Source organism: Xenopus laevis, chromosome 9_10L, assembly GCF_017654675.1.
Source record: "Xenopus laevis strain J_2021 chromosome 9_10L, Xenopus_laevis_v10.1, whole genome shotgun sequence".
Taxonomy (NCBI): Eukaryota; Metazoa; Chordata; class Amphibia; order Anura; family Pipidae; genus Xenopus; species Xenopus laevis.
This window is the reverse complement of record NC_054387.1, coordinates 50,530,468-50,546,010: the sequence shown is the minus strand read 5'-3', so window position 1 is coordinate 50,546,010 and position 15,543 is coordinate 50,530,468. Positions and strand designations below refer to the sequence as shown.

Below are 15,543 nucleotides of genomic sequence, written 5' to 3'. Positions count from 1 at the left end.
GTTTTCAGGTTATGTTAGTGATATATCAACCTGCGGCAAACAGCATCCTTGTCCTCCAGCATTCAGCATCCGGCCTTTGATAGGAGATTTATGACTATGAAGATTTTCATTCATCCAGGTCATGGTATATCTAATATAAGTAATTCAAAAAACAGGATAGGAGATTTAGTCCTATTCTTGGATAGTGACAATTCAGGCATCTCTGATTTAACATTAGAAGTTGAACCTCCTTTTAATATCAGGGGCCAAAATGTATCCCCAGTCATAAGGTTCCTTAAAGGAGACATATAGGATAAATAAAGCCCCCTTCATTTTGTAGGCAATCATTTATACTATGCAGTGCTGGTTTTACTTTTGGTCAAAAATTAATATTATCTTTGAAAAAGGCACCTTTATTAGAGCACCCTATAGATCTGCTATGGTTCCTGTCCAAGTTTCAAATGAAGAGTGGGCGTGTCCTAATAGTCCCTGCCAGAAGCACAGCAGGAGAGCCAATCACAGCCCTGCAGTCACACAAGCAAAGACAGGCTTCAGTTCCTTATCAGGTCAACCTAGCTGCTGATTGGCTCCTATCCTACAGTGCACTGTGCTGAGTTCTGCCAGTTCCCCTGCACAGCCTGGGAAAGGAGGCAGCAGGAAGTGGAACAGATGGGCGGGACTAGTAGGGTTTTTGAAGAAAATTTCAACAAAGTAACCAGAAACACAACTCATTCTTAGGGTTGCCACCTTTCCAACCGGTGGAGACCGGACAGGGGGTGAGGGGGGTCATGACATAGAGGGGCAGGGCCATGACATAGGGGGCGGGGCTATGATACGGCGATCAGCGATTGCCCGATTGCCATGTCAATCATGAGGAATCCTGCCGGTTTTACAGATAAGGAGAACTGAGCAGGATTCCCCAGTTTTGACCAGGGCAGCCCTTCAAAATACCGGGCTGTCTGGGTCAAAACCAGACAGGTGGCAACCCTATTCCTTCTATATCTAAAAGAGTTTAATGCACTGGCACATTCTTGTTTTTTACATAAATTTTACAGAACAATCTGTGGTTGTTGGGGCTTTTTAAATGTAATTTTATTAAAATATTGCATGTTGGTATCAGAAGAAACCCAACTGGCCGCCTGCAATACTTAAAAAACTATGACCAACCTGGTGCTGAAATCCTTTCTTTCATATGTTTTTATAATCCTATTAAAAGAGGCCTAATAATCACCAGCACTAACCCAGAAGTCATTTATTTAAGCCACATGGATCTATAATCCAGCTGGAACCTTTTTATCATTATTTTGTGAGCCAAAGGTTATCCTCATTTAGTCGCTTCACTAATAGGCTGAATTCATCCCCTTCTCTGACTGTTAAATCTGCATTCTGCACTTCTGCAGCACCATACTGTTCGTTATTCATTAGCGCAGGACATAAAACATCTAATAATCCTTTTCCCCAGCCCGGTGACAGCAAAGGTGAGCTGTTCCCAGTCGGCCACCATTGTCACTGATTTGATTCCCATTTGTTCAAGCCTATATGTAAAATTTCATCTTACGGAGAGATTCATCTAGCCAGCTAATTTCCAATAAAACTGTCCTCCGGAGGGACGTGATTGCAGTCAAACAATGACAATTTATGCTCAAGTGCCACCATAACCAGGATATTTGTACCAAACTTTGAATTAAGGGCATCTCTGTGAAACCATAATAAAGGGAGAAGGACAAATGCAACAGATAAGAACATAATAGTAAAAAGGAGGGTTCAAAAAGGAGCGTAAGAACTCTGCTTGGAGAGAATAGTCATCTAGATATCAAGTTCTTCCATTTTAAAGGTCAAACACATAAAATGGAACAGAAAACTCAGATGGTCTTTAGCTTTCTGCACTCTATTCTTTATATCGCAAGAAGGTCTATGTTGAACACACTTAGGCAGGGGACGACGGTTTTGACCCGAACTGTTCGGTTTATGTTCTTTTTCAGCCTTGTGAAACCCGAACAATAATCTGGCCTATAAATGAAAGACATTTAAATTCTAAGATACTCACTTCAACATGGCTTAGTTTTTATCAAGTGCAGTTAATGTCTTATAATTATAGAAACAAAAAAAGCAAATTAACCAAAAAGTAAGAAATGTTATTTTCTAAATTGGCACTGCTGTATTTCAGAGCTTTCTGGTTAACTGAGATCTGTATAATATAAAAATAGAATAGTAGAGTAATAGAATAATTATTTCAAACGTGTGATTTAAGGATAGGGTTTACTCATCTGTAAGAATAAAGATAGGGATAGGGTTGCCACGTGTTTGGTTTTGAACTGGATATCTCTGTTTTTCAGTTCAAAATTTCCTGTCCAGTTTAAAACATTGAGAAAATTAGAAATCCAGCCAGTTGCATCCAAGTGATGCAATAACCCCAACCTATTGTTATAACTCCATCAACATATTTGTGTCTTTGTGCCTCTTATGTCATCATACCTACCCCAGCATTACGGCGCCGCCCCCTTGCTATCTGCCCCCCCTTTGTTTTGGTTTAGTCGCTGGCAAAGGTGGCAACCCTAAGGGTTTTTTAACATTAAAGGAACAATAACAACAACAAATTAAAGTGTTTTAAAGTAATAAAAATATAATTCAATGTTGTCCTGCACTGATAAAACTGCTGTGTTTGCTTCAGAAACACTACTATTGTTTATATAAATAAGCTCCTGTGCAGCCATGGGGGCAGCCATTCAAAGGAGAAAAGGCTCAGGTTACACAGCAGATAAGCTCTGTAGAACATGATGGTGTTATCTGTTATCCACTATTTAACCACAATTTCAGCCATTGCTACACAGCAGCTTGTTTATATGAACTATAGTAGTGTTTCTGAAGCAAACACATCAGTTTTACCAGTACAGGGTAACAGAACGCAATATTTTCATTACTTTAAAACACTTTAATTTTTTGGTGTTACTGTTACTTTAAGGGGTTTGTTCAAATTTAAGTTTGTTATTTCTATTTTTTGAGTTATTTAGCTTTTTATCCAGCAGCTTTCCAGTTTGTAATTTCAGCAATCTGGTTGCTTAAATCCAAATTACCCTAGCAACCATGCATTGATTTGAATAAGAGACTGGAATATGAATAGGAGGGGGCTTGAACAGAAAGATGAGTAATAAAAAGTAGCAATAACAATACATCTGTAGAAACGCTTTGAAGTCAATGGGTATCAAAATTTTTTTACACGCTACAATTGCTCTCGCTCCGAATGCATTAAAGTCAAAAGGCATTTTTCAAATGGCCACTTTTTTGTCTCCGTAACATTTTTATCTTGGCAACTTCTTTGTTGCGGCAAATATTTCCACAGCAAATTTGTTCGAAATTTCACTGCAAATCCATGGCTGGCAAAAAAAATTGGTCATGACAAGTCAGTGACCCCCATTTGAAAGCTTTCAAAGAGTCAAAAGAAACTATAAGAAAAGAAAAAATGAAGACCAACTAAAAACCAATAAACCAATAAAAAATGAAGACCAACCAAGTAGCTTAGAATTACCCATTCTATAGCATAGTAAAAGCTAACTTAAAGGTGAGCCACCCCTTTAAATAACCCCAAATGGATTATTTTGCCTCCAATAAGGATTTATTATATGTTAGTTGGGATCAAGTACAAGGTATTGTTTTATTATAACAAAGAATTTGATTACAATGGAGTCTGTAGGAGATAGCCTTCCTATATATCTGGGATTTCTTGATAACTGCTCTTTGGATAACAGATCCTATAACTGTAACTATTCATGGAAACAGACAAATCCTTTAGGCTATAGCCTTGTGAGTATTTCTTGGAGTATTTACATTTATACAAATCACTGGAAGCTGCAATATTGTGCCAATGCAGCAACTCTTTGTTTGACGAACTCTGCCATGGTGGTCTCAGGGAGGACCCTAGAAGTCAGTAGGGTCCCTACCTGAAGTAGAAACACCTATGCAGGACATGTGGTCAAACAGAGGTTGCCCAAGGAAGTGATGTGTCATAGACCTTAGGTTTGCATCAGAATATAATGTATTATACTGCAATTTAATCATTTGCATGGGCTGCCTTTTCCATGTAATAGAAAGAGTGAGAGCAACAGAACAGAAAGATGGGGTTGAGATCATTGAAAAAGAAGAGAGGGGAAATTAAAATGGAATTTGGGGAACATAATAAGGACAGAAAGGGGGTAATGAAAACCCTGGAATAAAGAACACAAAGTGGGATCAAAGGGGCAAAATGTCTTATTGTGAATTAGACTCTATATGTTACGTAGTTGCATAGTTGTTCTGATAATATCTATCTATATCCTGTACCCAGGTGCAAACACAATATAAACTTTATTGCAATATATACATGTGATGTGCCTCATATATAATCCCTATGTCACATATTTATTTGTTGCCACTGACAAAGCCAAAGGGAGACTTTCTGTAACTCTACAATCTCTTCTCTGTTTCAGGAGACCATCAGCAAAACTACAATCACCTTATTCTAAACAGTTCGTCCCAGACACCCACTAACGGTGAGGCCCAGCAGAGCTCTATGTGAAAGTGATATGTTAAATGGAAACACTGTCTGCCATGATGTAGCTGGAGCTCGCTCAGTAGTGCATGGAACCTTACACAGAGGGTATCCTTCAGCACAGACAAAGGGGTTTGTCATGATAACTCCAAAGCTTTGATGTCTGACTGTCTGATGTGTGCCCTAAAGGACAATACTTGCCCAGATTCAGATGAGCGGTTCCATTTGTGCTTAGTACAGGAGAACCCTATGCTGACATAGGGGTATAGTTTAATGGTATCTCACTGTATGATATTGTCAATGACTTTGGCACCATTAGGAAAAATCTGGAAACAGAGCCAATAGAGGTCCACCAGAGCATGGTCCGATATAGCACCCACATTTATACGTGTTTTATGCTCCAAGGGAAACAGTGTGGAAGCTCCCTCCCATAAGTACAAATACACACTGAAGGTAAGTTCTAGGCACACAGCTATATCCTCATACTGAACTTTCTTAGGGTAACAATATGGCAGCTCCTCTTATATTTATAAATACAAATTTACAGAGAAGGAATGTTCTGGGCATGCAATAAGATATACCCTCATCGTTCATCTAATGGAAACAATATGGCAGCTCCTCTTATATTTGTAAATACAAATTTACAGAGAATGAATGTTCTGGCCACACAATAAACAATACCCTCATCATTCTAGCTAAGGGAAACAATATGGCACCTCCTGCCCATTTGTATAAATATAAATATACAGATAAGGAATGATCTGGGCACATAATTAGCTATACACTCATACTGTACTGTCTAAGGGACACAATATGGCACCTCCTACCCATATGTATAAATACAAATATACAGAGAAGGAATGTTCTGGTTACACAATAAATTATACCCTCATACTTTACTGTCTAAGGAAAACAATATGGCAACTCCTGACATATGTATAAATACAAATATACAGAAAAGGAATCTTCTGGGCACACGATATGCCATATGCTAATACTGTGCTGTTTATTTAAAGAGAATGCACAGAAGATAACCCCCACTTCTAATTAGAGTAGGTTTCCCAGTGTAAGGGATAGGAGGAAGGAGGGAATAGCTTATGTTTATGCTTCAGGATAAAAACCTTTATTTGCGTTGTTTAACAATCTCTAATCCTACTTAAAGCAAGAGGGATAAATATAAAAGCTGTTATTTAGAGCACAAAGGATTAATGGAGCAGAGAGATGCACTTCTTTATTTAAGGCTAAATCTAAGGTAAACAACGTTATTAAAAATTAACGATGGTCATAATCCCAGGCAACTTGTGGGCAAATATTGTGCAATAGCTAAATATCTGGCCTGTTTTCCGTAGAGCTGTCAATGTACCAAGAGCCAATCTTCTGTTGTGCCCAGATCTGTCCTTGCCGAGATTCCTGGTAAAAAGCCCCAGCTGCCCTTGCAAGAGATAGAAATCTGAAGTTTTTCAGTAACAGCAAATTGAAATACTGATGTCTATTCTAAGTTGCCAGTGGGGCTTCTGTCATTGGCACATACTGGGGCATCACAAATTAGCATGTGGGGATAGAAGGTATAGTAGAGATAGATATTTATGGTTACAGTAGCACATGATGAGGACAGCAGTGCAAGATGGAGAAATAGGACAAGACAGAGATAGTAGGAACAAGATGGAGATGATAAGGCAAAATAAAGACAGTAAAGGAAGATGGAGACAGTTGGACAAGATGAATACAGTAGGGCAAGATGGAGACAGTAGGTCAAGATGAAGACAATAGGGCAAGATGGAGACAGTAGGACAAGATGGGGTTACTATGGCAAAATGGCTACAGCAAAACAAGGGGCAAATCTGGTAAAGCAAGAAATGATGGGAACATAAGTAAAAGATGTGGGTAGAAGGAAGAAGGAATGGCATGTGGAAAGTGATAGTAGGGGAAAATGACTACAATGAGCTAAAATGGCTACCGTAGGTCGATATGGAGGCAGTAGGGCAAAATGGCTATGGCAGTCAAGATGGGGACAGTAGGGCATAATGGCTGCAGTAGGAGAGGATGGAGACAGTAGAGCAAGATGGAGAAAGCAGAATAACATGGCAATAGCTAGGCAAGATGGTAGCTATAAAGTAAGAAGGAGAAAAGATGGCAGCAGCAGTTAAGATGGTGAATGTTTGTAAAAATGGGGGCAGAAGGACAAAATAGCCATCACCAGGACAAAATGTTAGTAGTCAAGCTTAATATGAGTCCTGTCCAACCTGTAGCCCCTGGGCTATCACAATACAACTCCCAGCACCCTTCTACAGCCAAAGGTTGGACAATAAAGCTGAAACCTTTCTATGACTACTTTGCCTGTTTTTTTTCCTGTTCAGACTTATTCTTTGTTGTAAAGCCAAAGCCTGTGTTCTTTCATCCATCACTGAACATCCAATTTATTTTATTTACAGGAACATTTGCATAAAGCAATAAATAAAGAATATCCTGCTACAATTCCACACTTTAAATCATTCAAATTCCATGAAAAAAGGTTAACACTAATATGCGATAAAGCGTCTTGTTGGTTTGTGATTTATTCCCTCTCATTCTGGCCCCTTCACATCCCAATAAATTCTATATCAGCAAATAGGGCAATTTATATGGGCCACAGAATGCATGCTTTTTTCATGTCGAATATAACAGAATTATCATAGGACGCTACATAACTTGCTGGGGCTATATCAATAAATAAATAAATCATGACAATCTCTGCATTCAGAACAATTGAATGGAATTGTTTGTGTTTGCCTTCACTGGTTCAGTTATATCATGTGACACAGAATGGACTAACAATGTAGGTGTCAGATAGTGTTGGTTCATCCAGCAGGAGATAGCTGTTAAGCTCCACTAAATCAACACCAATAAATATCAGACAGACAGAAGTATACATGAAATGGGCACTTATTTCTCCTGCCAAGTAGTGATGGGCGAATTTGCGAAACTGCGTTTTTGACGCAGGCACCCGTTTTTGACGCCGGCGCCCGTTTTTCCGACGCCGGCTCCCGTTTTTCCGACGCCGGCGCCCGTTTTTGACGGCTGTGGCCGTTTTTCCGGAAAAAAAATTTGCCGCCGGCAAATTTTCGCGGGCGTTTCGCAAGTTTATTTGCGGGCGCCGAAACGCGCTAATTCGCCGCGAATTCACGCCTGGCGAATAAATTCGCCCATCACTATTGCCAAGTTTTCCTCAAGGTATAATATATGGCGTTGACACTTTCTAGTAGGTACTCTCCATAAAACTGGCACTACTGGCACTCCTACATTGGGTTTATTATAAATTAAATTGGCACTGTTTTCATCCTGCCATGTATTCTGGGGTATTATACATAAAACTGACACTGTATTTATCCTGCCATGTGTTTTATTGTATTATACATGGAACTGGCTCTGTATTTATCCAGTCATGTATTATTATACACGAAATTAGCTCTGCATTTATTCTGCCTTGTGTTCTGTCATATTATCAATGGAACTGACCCTGTATTTATCCTGCTATGTATTCTAGGGTATTATACATGAAATTGGCCCTGTATTTATCATGCTGTGTGTTCCGTCATATTATACATAGTGATGGGCGAATTTATTCGCCAGGCGCAAATTCGCGGCAAATTTGCGTGTTTCGCCGCCAGCGAATAAATTCGTGAAACGCCCGTGAAAATTCGCGTCAAAAATTCGCAAAAAACGAGATGCCGGCGCCGTTTCGTGAATTTTTCCGCGAAGCGAAACTGCGCAAATTCGCCCATCACTAATTATACATGGAACTAGCCCTGTATTTATCCTGCCATGTATTCAGATGTATTATATATGCAATTGGCACTAGATTTATACTGCCATGTGTCCCATGGTATCACACATGGAGGTGGAGCTACATTTATCCTGTTGTGTTTTCTGGTGGTGTTATACATGGAATTGTATTTATCTTGTTGTGTCTTCTAGTGGTATTATACATGGACCTGGTAACGTCAATTCACTTAGACTGTAAGTTCTACCAGGCAGGGGTTTTCTTACTACTGTCTCTCTAGCCACATGGCACTTAAAGGGATACTGTCATGGGAAAACATGCCTTTTTCAAAACGCATCAGTTAAAAGTGCTGCTCCAGCAGAATTCTGCATTTGAAATCCATTTTTCAAAAGATCAAACAGATTTTGTTATATTCAGTTTTGAAATCTGACATGGTGCTAGACATAGTGTCAATTTTCCAGCTCCCCCAGTCATGTGACTTGTGCTCTGATAAACTTCAATCACTCTTTACTGCTGTACTGCGCTCTGATAAACTTCAATCACTCTTTACTGCTGTACTGCAGGTTGGAGTGATATCACCCCCTCCCTCTCTCCCCCAGCAGCCTAAAAACAGAACAATGGGAAGGTAACCAGATAACAGCCTCCTAACACAAGATAACAGCTCCCTGGAAGATCTAAGAACAGCACTTAATAGTAAATGCCAAGTCCCACTGAGACACATTCAGTTACATTAAGTAGGAGAAATAATAGCCTGCCAGAAAGTAATTCCATCCTAAAGTGCAGGCACAAGTCACATGACTGGGGCAGCTGGGAAACTGACAATATGTCCAGCTCCATGTCAGATTTCTAAATTGAATATAAAAAAATCTGTTTGCTCTTTTGAGGAATGGATTTCAGTGCAGAATTCTGCTGGAGCAGCACTATTAACTGATGTGTTTTGGAAAAAACATGTTTTTCCATGATAGTATCCCTTTAAGCTCTTTGACTTTATACATATGTAATGTATGTATTTTGTTACTTGTCCTCCATGTGTGTACATTTATATTTTGTACGATTGTACAGTGTTGTGCTTATTCACAGCGATTTATAAATATAGTTATACATACATACTGTACATACATACACACACATAGTTATACATACATACTGTCCATGTATCCTGCCACATGTGCTGGGGTATTATATAGGGAATAAAGAACCCCCTTTTGTAAAATATAAGGATATTATAAGTTACCGAGGAGTTTCATGACCATATAAAAACACGAGGCCGAAGGCCGAGTGTTTTTATACAGGGCATGAAACTCCGAGGTTACTTCTAATATCCTCATATTTTGCAACAGGGGGTACTTTATTTATTATAATACACAAGTTTTAGTGAGTCATGTGACAGAAATGACATCACTACTCACCGTTTATAACTGATGACATCAGAACTCACCGTTTATAAGGATATAATTTACAAGATATTCATGGCTTTTGTGTATTACACATGTATTCATCCCTGTGATACCATGAAGGAATCTGTGTAGAAAATGCATTTAATTAGCCTCCCCAAATACAAAAACTCTGCAACTTGGTGGATCAGTGAGAACATTACGTGCAATATATTTAATTACAAACAACCCCCTGAATTCTTAATTCACTCATCTACAGTTTATCTTCCTTCCTTTCAGAAAAACCTCGGATGAACAACATCCTGACCTCAGCCACAGAGCCATATGATCTGTCCTTCTCCAGATCATTCCAGAACCTCTCCCATCTTCCACCATCCTACGAATCGGCTGTCAAGACCAATCCAAGTAAATATTCTTCTCTGAAGAAATTAAGTAGGTGGCGCACATTTCATTTTCATTTGCTTTGGGGAAAGATGGACCCTTCCTTGCAATGTTTTCCCATCACATTGAGCCTCTCTGTGTTCTCTGTTATTAATGTAAAAATAAATAACAATTAGTTCACAACATTTCACCCTTGATGGTATGAGGCACAGGCAGTGTATTAGTTGCAACTAGCAAGTGTTCAGTCCCTCACAGTGGTCCTCCTCTCTATCCCTGAACATGATCACTTGATTCCCTAGGCTGGTGGGTGACAGTCAAGGGTGCTCTACTAACTGTCCTTAGCCTGAATCTCACTGGCTCAATCTATCCTTACACTAGCTATACCTACTGAGGCCTACATTTACCTTAGGCTCTCCAGCAACACTTACCCCTCCAGTGAAAGACAGAACTACATAGTGACTCCCCTTTTAAAAACTAGGATCGCATAACACCTATGGCCAATTACAGAACTGTCGCCAGAAAAGGATCAGGCTTGGATTAACCCTTTACAGGACGTTTAAAGTGCTCACTTTCATATTCCCTGGAACATTTTGGGCCTACATCAGGTACCACTGCTGGCTTTATCCAAGGGCAGTCAGGAGGGATTAAAAGAAAAAAAAGACATAGAAAATACGTCCCTGAGGGAGGCATCTCTAACTAAAGAACATTAAATGTGGTTATATCCTCTTGTATTTAAATCCAATGCTTTTATAGCATTTATATTGCAGTAACTACTCTACAGAAACTAGATGGAATACACAGATAGAGAATGATACAAACACAAAGATCAAATAAAAATTAAGGTATGGTTTCCCCTTAAAAGTCATTCAGAGCTATCTGGGTTTTTCTCTGGAAAATTAGAAAAAATAAATAATTTCTATCTAGACAATCACATAAGGAGTTATCTGGCATGGATTTCTTCTTCTTCTTTCAGCATGTTTACTGGCTGTGTTTATTGTAAGATTAAACTAGGGATGCACCAAATCCACTTTTTTGGATTCGGCCGAACCCCCGAATACTGAAAAAGATTCGGCCGAATAGTTTTGTGACAAAAAGTCATGTGATTTCCCTTTCCCGCCCCTAATTTACAAATGCAAATTAGGATTCGGATTTGGTTCGGCCAGGCAGAAGGATTGGGCCGAATCCGAATCCTGCTTAAAAAGGCTGAATCCTGGATTCGGTGCATCCCTAGATAAAACATTGTTATTACAAAGGTAAAACTCATAGGCTTAAACAAGTAACTGAAGAGAAACCTCAATTTGACATACCTTGATTTTAAGTTTTACATACTTTGATTTTAAGTGCTCATTTTACACTGTTTTTTGTAGTCCAATCAATATCAAATGCATAATGCATTTCCCTGATTTTCATTTTCCTTGATTTTACAACTTTTTTTAGAAGACATTTACGATATAGACATGTACTGTTCGATCTAAGGAAATCATGGGCTAAGATGTTATATTGCCCCTAGACTGTTGTAGACTCAGTATTATTTCATATTTGGGGGAATTTATGGAATAGATTTCTGCCCTGTATCACTGGTCAAGTGCAAAATACTGAACCATTAATGGACAGACAGTTTAGGAATGTAGTATTTAATTAATTATTAAAATCATTTTTTGATTGAGAAGTTTCATCTATGGAGACATTGCCAAAAAGGCTTTCAGCTTAGAGGGAAAGATAATAAAAACATCCTTTAATTCTGCATAATTTTCTTATGAGAAACCCTATCTGCAGGGAACACAAGACTGCATCAGACCCCTAAATTCATCACTGTCTATGTGAGCTGCAGATAAGACCTCTTACATATTTATTAAGGAATGCTCCACTCCCATACCTTACATTCATTTGGGACGAGCAGCAGTACTTTGTGTTTACCGTGATTTGGCTGCATTGAGTGCCAATTGTGCAAGGTGACTAATGATACATACACACAGCAGCTTTCAGATATGTTTCACGTGTTTCACTGCAGGACCATGCATAGGTTAACTAATCTCATGCTTCACAGTGGATGTGGTATACCCATGGAAGCAAAAATCAACAAGGAAAACTGGTCTTGCCATGGCCACAGATTTAATGGTAGGCATGCGGTAGTTAAGCCATGTGGAGTAATGATGTATGGGTCAACAAAATGTTGACTCCTCCACTCCCTGCACCCGACCCTAACCCGGCACACCCCTGTATTTATAGACTTGCACCCGACTCACTATGACTTCATGGAAGGGGCAGAGTCACACAGGAGCAAGTCTATAAATGTGCTCACTGGAGGTGGAAGGCAGCACAGTAAGGTCACGGGCAGGGGGGTGGAAGGAAGAGATAAACCTGAACCCACCGCACGCGTCCTGGCAATTGTGTGTGGAAGTCGGCCCAAATCTGACTGACCCACATGTTTTGAGCCAGCTGACACATCACTAATGTGGAGAACCACAATCAGGGCCGGAACTAAGGGTAGGCAGAAGAGGCAGCTGCCTAGGGCGCAAAAATTGGGGGGCACTGGGCAGCTACCTCTTCTGACTACCCCTAGACTGGGCTGCACTCCTCTAACAGTCGTCGCTGCTCATGCACGCACTAGCGTCGTAGCGCATGGTCGTGCCAGCGTTGTTCCGTATGAGCGCACATGCGTCGCCACACATCTGCGCACGAACTACATGGGAAGGAGGGGGCAAGCTGGCCAGCTTGGTTGCCTAGGATGCCCAGCCAATCTGGCCCACCTCTGACCACAACCCATGACACATACAGTAAAGCCACCTTATAAACACCATGAGCATATGTCCAGGGGTACTCATAGGAGATGCTGGGGTTATCATCTTGAGACTTCCAACAGGAATGCTTTTGAGGAAGGTTCCCCTACTTCAATTAAACCATAGACCCAAAATAACCTGAGCTCAGCAAAGAGGCAGTTTAGTTTTGCAAATGATTTGGATTACAGGTATAGTAGGACAAGTGAAACAAGTCAAACTGAACTTTGCTAATGGAGCTATTGGACTCTGCTTGATTCACGGACAACCTAGTTGAGACCTTGGGCAGGACTAGTTTTAGGGTTTGGCATAAGGGCATTAGCCCAAGACCTTAAGCATGACAGAGGCATCTAGAAATAAATGACAAATGTAAATTAAAGGACAATTGAACAGCATTGCATAGAATTAGTAATTTCAACAAGTAGTCATAAACAACTGAGTATTTTATTTATACTCTCAGCAAACATTGTTTTTTATATCTCTTCCCCTTTTTTAAGTGAAAAACGGAACAGATTAAAAAGAGTAGGAAATTATTATTAGATTCAGAAAACAGCTTGATGTCTTTGAATCTCAAATGCACCAAATACAATTTGCAACCTTCACAGCAGTGTGGGTGTATTGGCAGCAGGAGAGTGGCGGGCACACACTCAGGTGTTGCTGGTGGAGTAGGCTATAAATAATCTCTCTTTTTGCCTCATACACATCCAAATTATTGCTTTTCCCAAGCCGTTCAGACTCTTGTGCCAGAACAAAGGAGCTGAATGTCTGGTTCTTTTGAGCAAATCACAGCACATAGAGTCACTGTGGCAAGTGAGAATAACCCATAAACATTATGTGGGTTCAGATCTCCATGGCCTTTCTCCATGATCCACAAGCTGGAGATCTAAAGTCACCTGTAATATGTAAGAATGCAGACTGTTTGCTAGTTGCAATTTTTTCCTGTAACTAAATAATACCTAGTTTGGACAGTGAAGGAATGTATTGGAACAAGGAGAAATGATGGAAGCCCGGATAGAGAGAAAAGTGAAGGAATGTAGTGGAACAAGGAGAAATGACGGAAGCTCGGATAGAGAGAACAGTGAAGGAATGTAGTGGAACAAGGAGAAATGATGGAAGCTCAGAAAAAAGGAACATTGAAGGAATGTATTGAAACAAGAAGAAATGATGGAAACGCCAATAGAGGGAACAGTGAAGGAATGTATTGGAACAAAGAGAAATGATGGAAGACCAGATAGGGAGAAACGTGAAGGAATGTAGTGGAACAAGGAGAAATGATGGAAGCTGGGATACAGGGAACAGTGAAGGAATGTAGTAGAACAAGGAGAACTGATGGAAGCCAGGATAGAGGGAACAATGAAGGAAAATAGTGGAGCAAGGAGAAAGCTAATGTAAATGGGCAAAAATGATGGTAGGACAGAAGCAAAAAAGTAAGTTGGAAGTGGGGAAAGATGAAAGGAAGAAGAAAGTTGGTGCAGCAGAAGCAGTGGGAATTGGGGAAGTGGAAAGGATGCTTTCAGACCAATAGCATAATTTATATACAGTAGATTTCACAAGAGGTCTACATTGCATCGCTATTCCTTCCTGCCTGCACCTGTTCTGTTTACATCTTCACTCCAGCCTTTACCAGTGCAGTTATATGTGGAGTGGCAGGTTACTGTTGAGGGAGTCTTCAGTTTATCAGAGGGGTAAAAGAGAAGGAGAAAATTTTCCGTGGGAATGCATATTTCAATTTTTAATAAATCAGTGTTTCTGAAAATTCATCATTTCAGTAGAAAGCACGATGTCCTTAATTGGGGCATGTCCTGAAAATGTAATATCTAATTCTCCACTGAACACAGTAGACTGGGTGCAGCTTCTTTAGACAATGGGTACAAAAAAAAGCTTAAACCCAGCAGAGCTAATAACTGAACAGGACTTCTGATTCAAAGAAAAATGTCTTACACTGTTGGTATTACTAATCCTTCTAGCAATGTAATACAATGTGTCCCAGGTCTAGTAACTCATAGCAACATAATGCTTATCTACAAACAGGCGGCAAGTAAAACAAATTGACCAGTGAATACTAATGGCCTATTTGATCAGGTGCAAACTGAGCAACTTTTATTATAATCTCATTTAAGAATCTGGTTTCCAAAATTTCCCAGCACATATTAGATTATTGTGGGGATTTAATATTCTTGCTTAGCCAGGAGTATTTAATTTGGATAACTATATTGGATGTAGTTGAAGAATATTGCCTTCATGTAAAATAATCTATTCTACCCCTTTAGTGAAGTATGGTGTGTGGTAATTTTGTTATAATCAGTGCCATCTTTTATCTCGGTGGGGCCCAGCATGAAGCATTCTTTGCAATCCACTTTTCTTTATATGAAGTAGGACAGGTCAACCAGTCAGCTGTTGTTCAATAACAACGTCATTTAAGCAACTGAAAGTTTGCAGGTTGGGTGACATAGATCTAAAGTTTTCATGCCTCCATGTTGATCTGGCCGTAAACAGGTTGATAAAAGCTGCTGACTCAGTCCTTCCAGAACCATGTGGTAGTTATTGGCCTCTGCATGGTGGCAGCCAGTGTGCCTGATCGATACCTGACAAAAAATTGGTGACTAGAGAGTTAAGAGGGCAGGGAACAAGAAAGACTGCTATGTACAATAAGGGGTTGGAGGAACTGGAGGAAGAAATTGAAAAAGACTTTGCTAATAATAAAGCCATGAGACGAGATCTATAAGA

The 15,543-nt window shown here is 39.8% G+C and overlaps 1 protein-coding gene across 7 annotated transcripts in view; it reads left to right on the top strand.

Moving 5' to 3' along the window:
• Positions 1-15,543, top strand: part of shisa6.L (shisa family member 6 L homeolog) — a 127,142-nt gene that overhangs the window by 104,831 nt on the left and 6,768 nt on the right. For 5 of the 7 annotated variants that reach the window (XM_041576018.1, XM_018235438.2, XM_041576017.1 and 2 more), the window contains 2 exons: positions 4,443-4,505; positions 9,938-10,090. In XM_041576018.1, the coding sequence (XP_041431952.1) occupies positions 4,443-4,505; positions 9,938-10,090 (216 nt within the window). The remainder of the gene's footprint in view (positions 1-4,442; positions 4,506-9,937; positions 10,091-15,543) is intronic. The other 2 variants (XM_041576016.1, XM_041576020.1) reach the window with 1 other exon arrangement.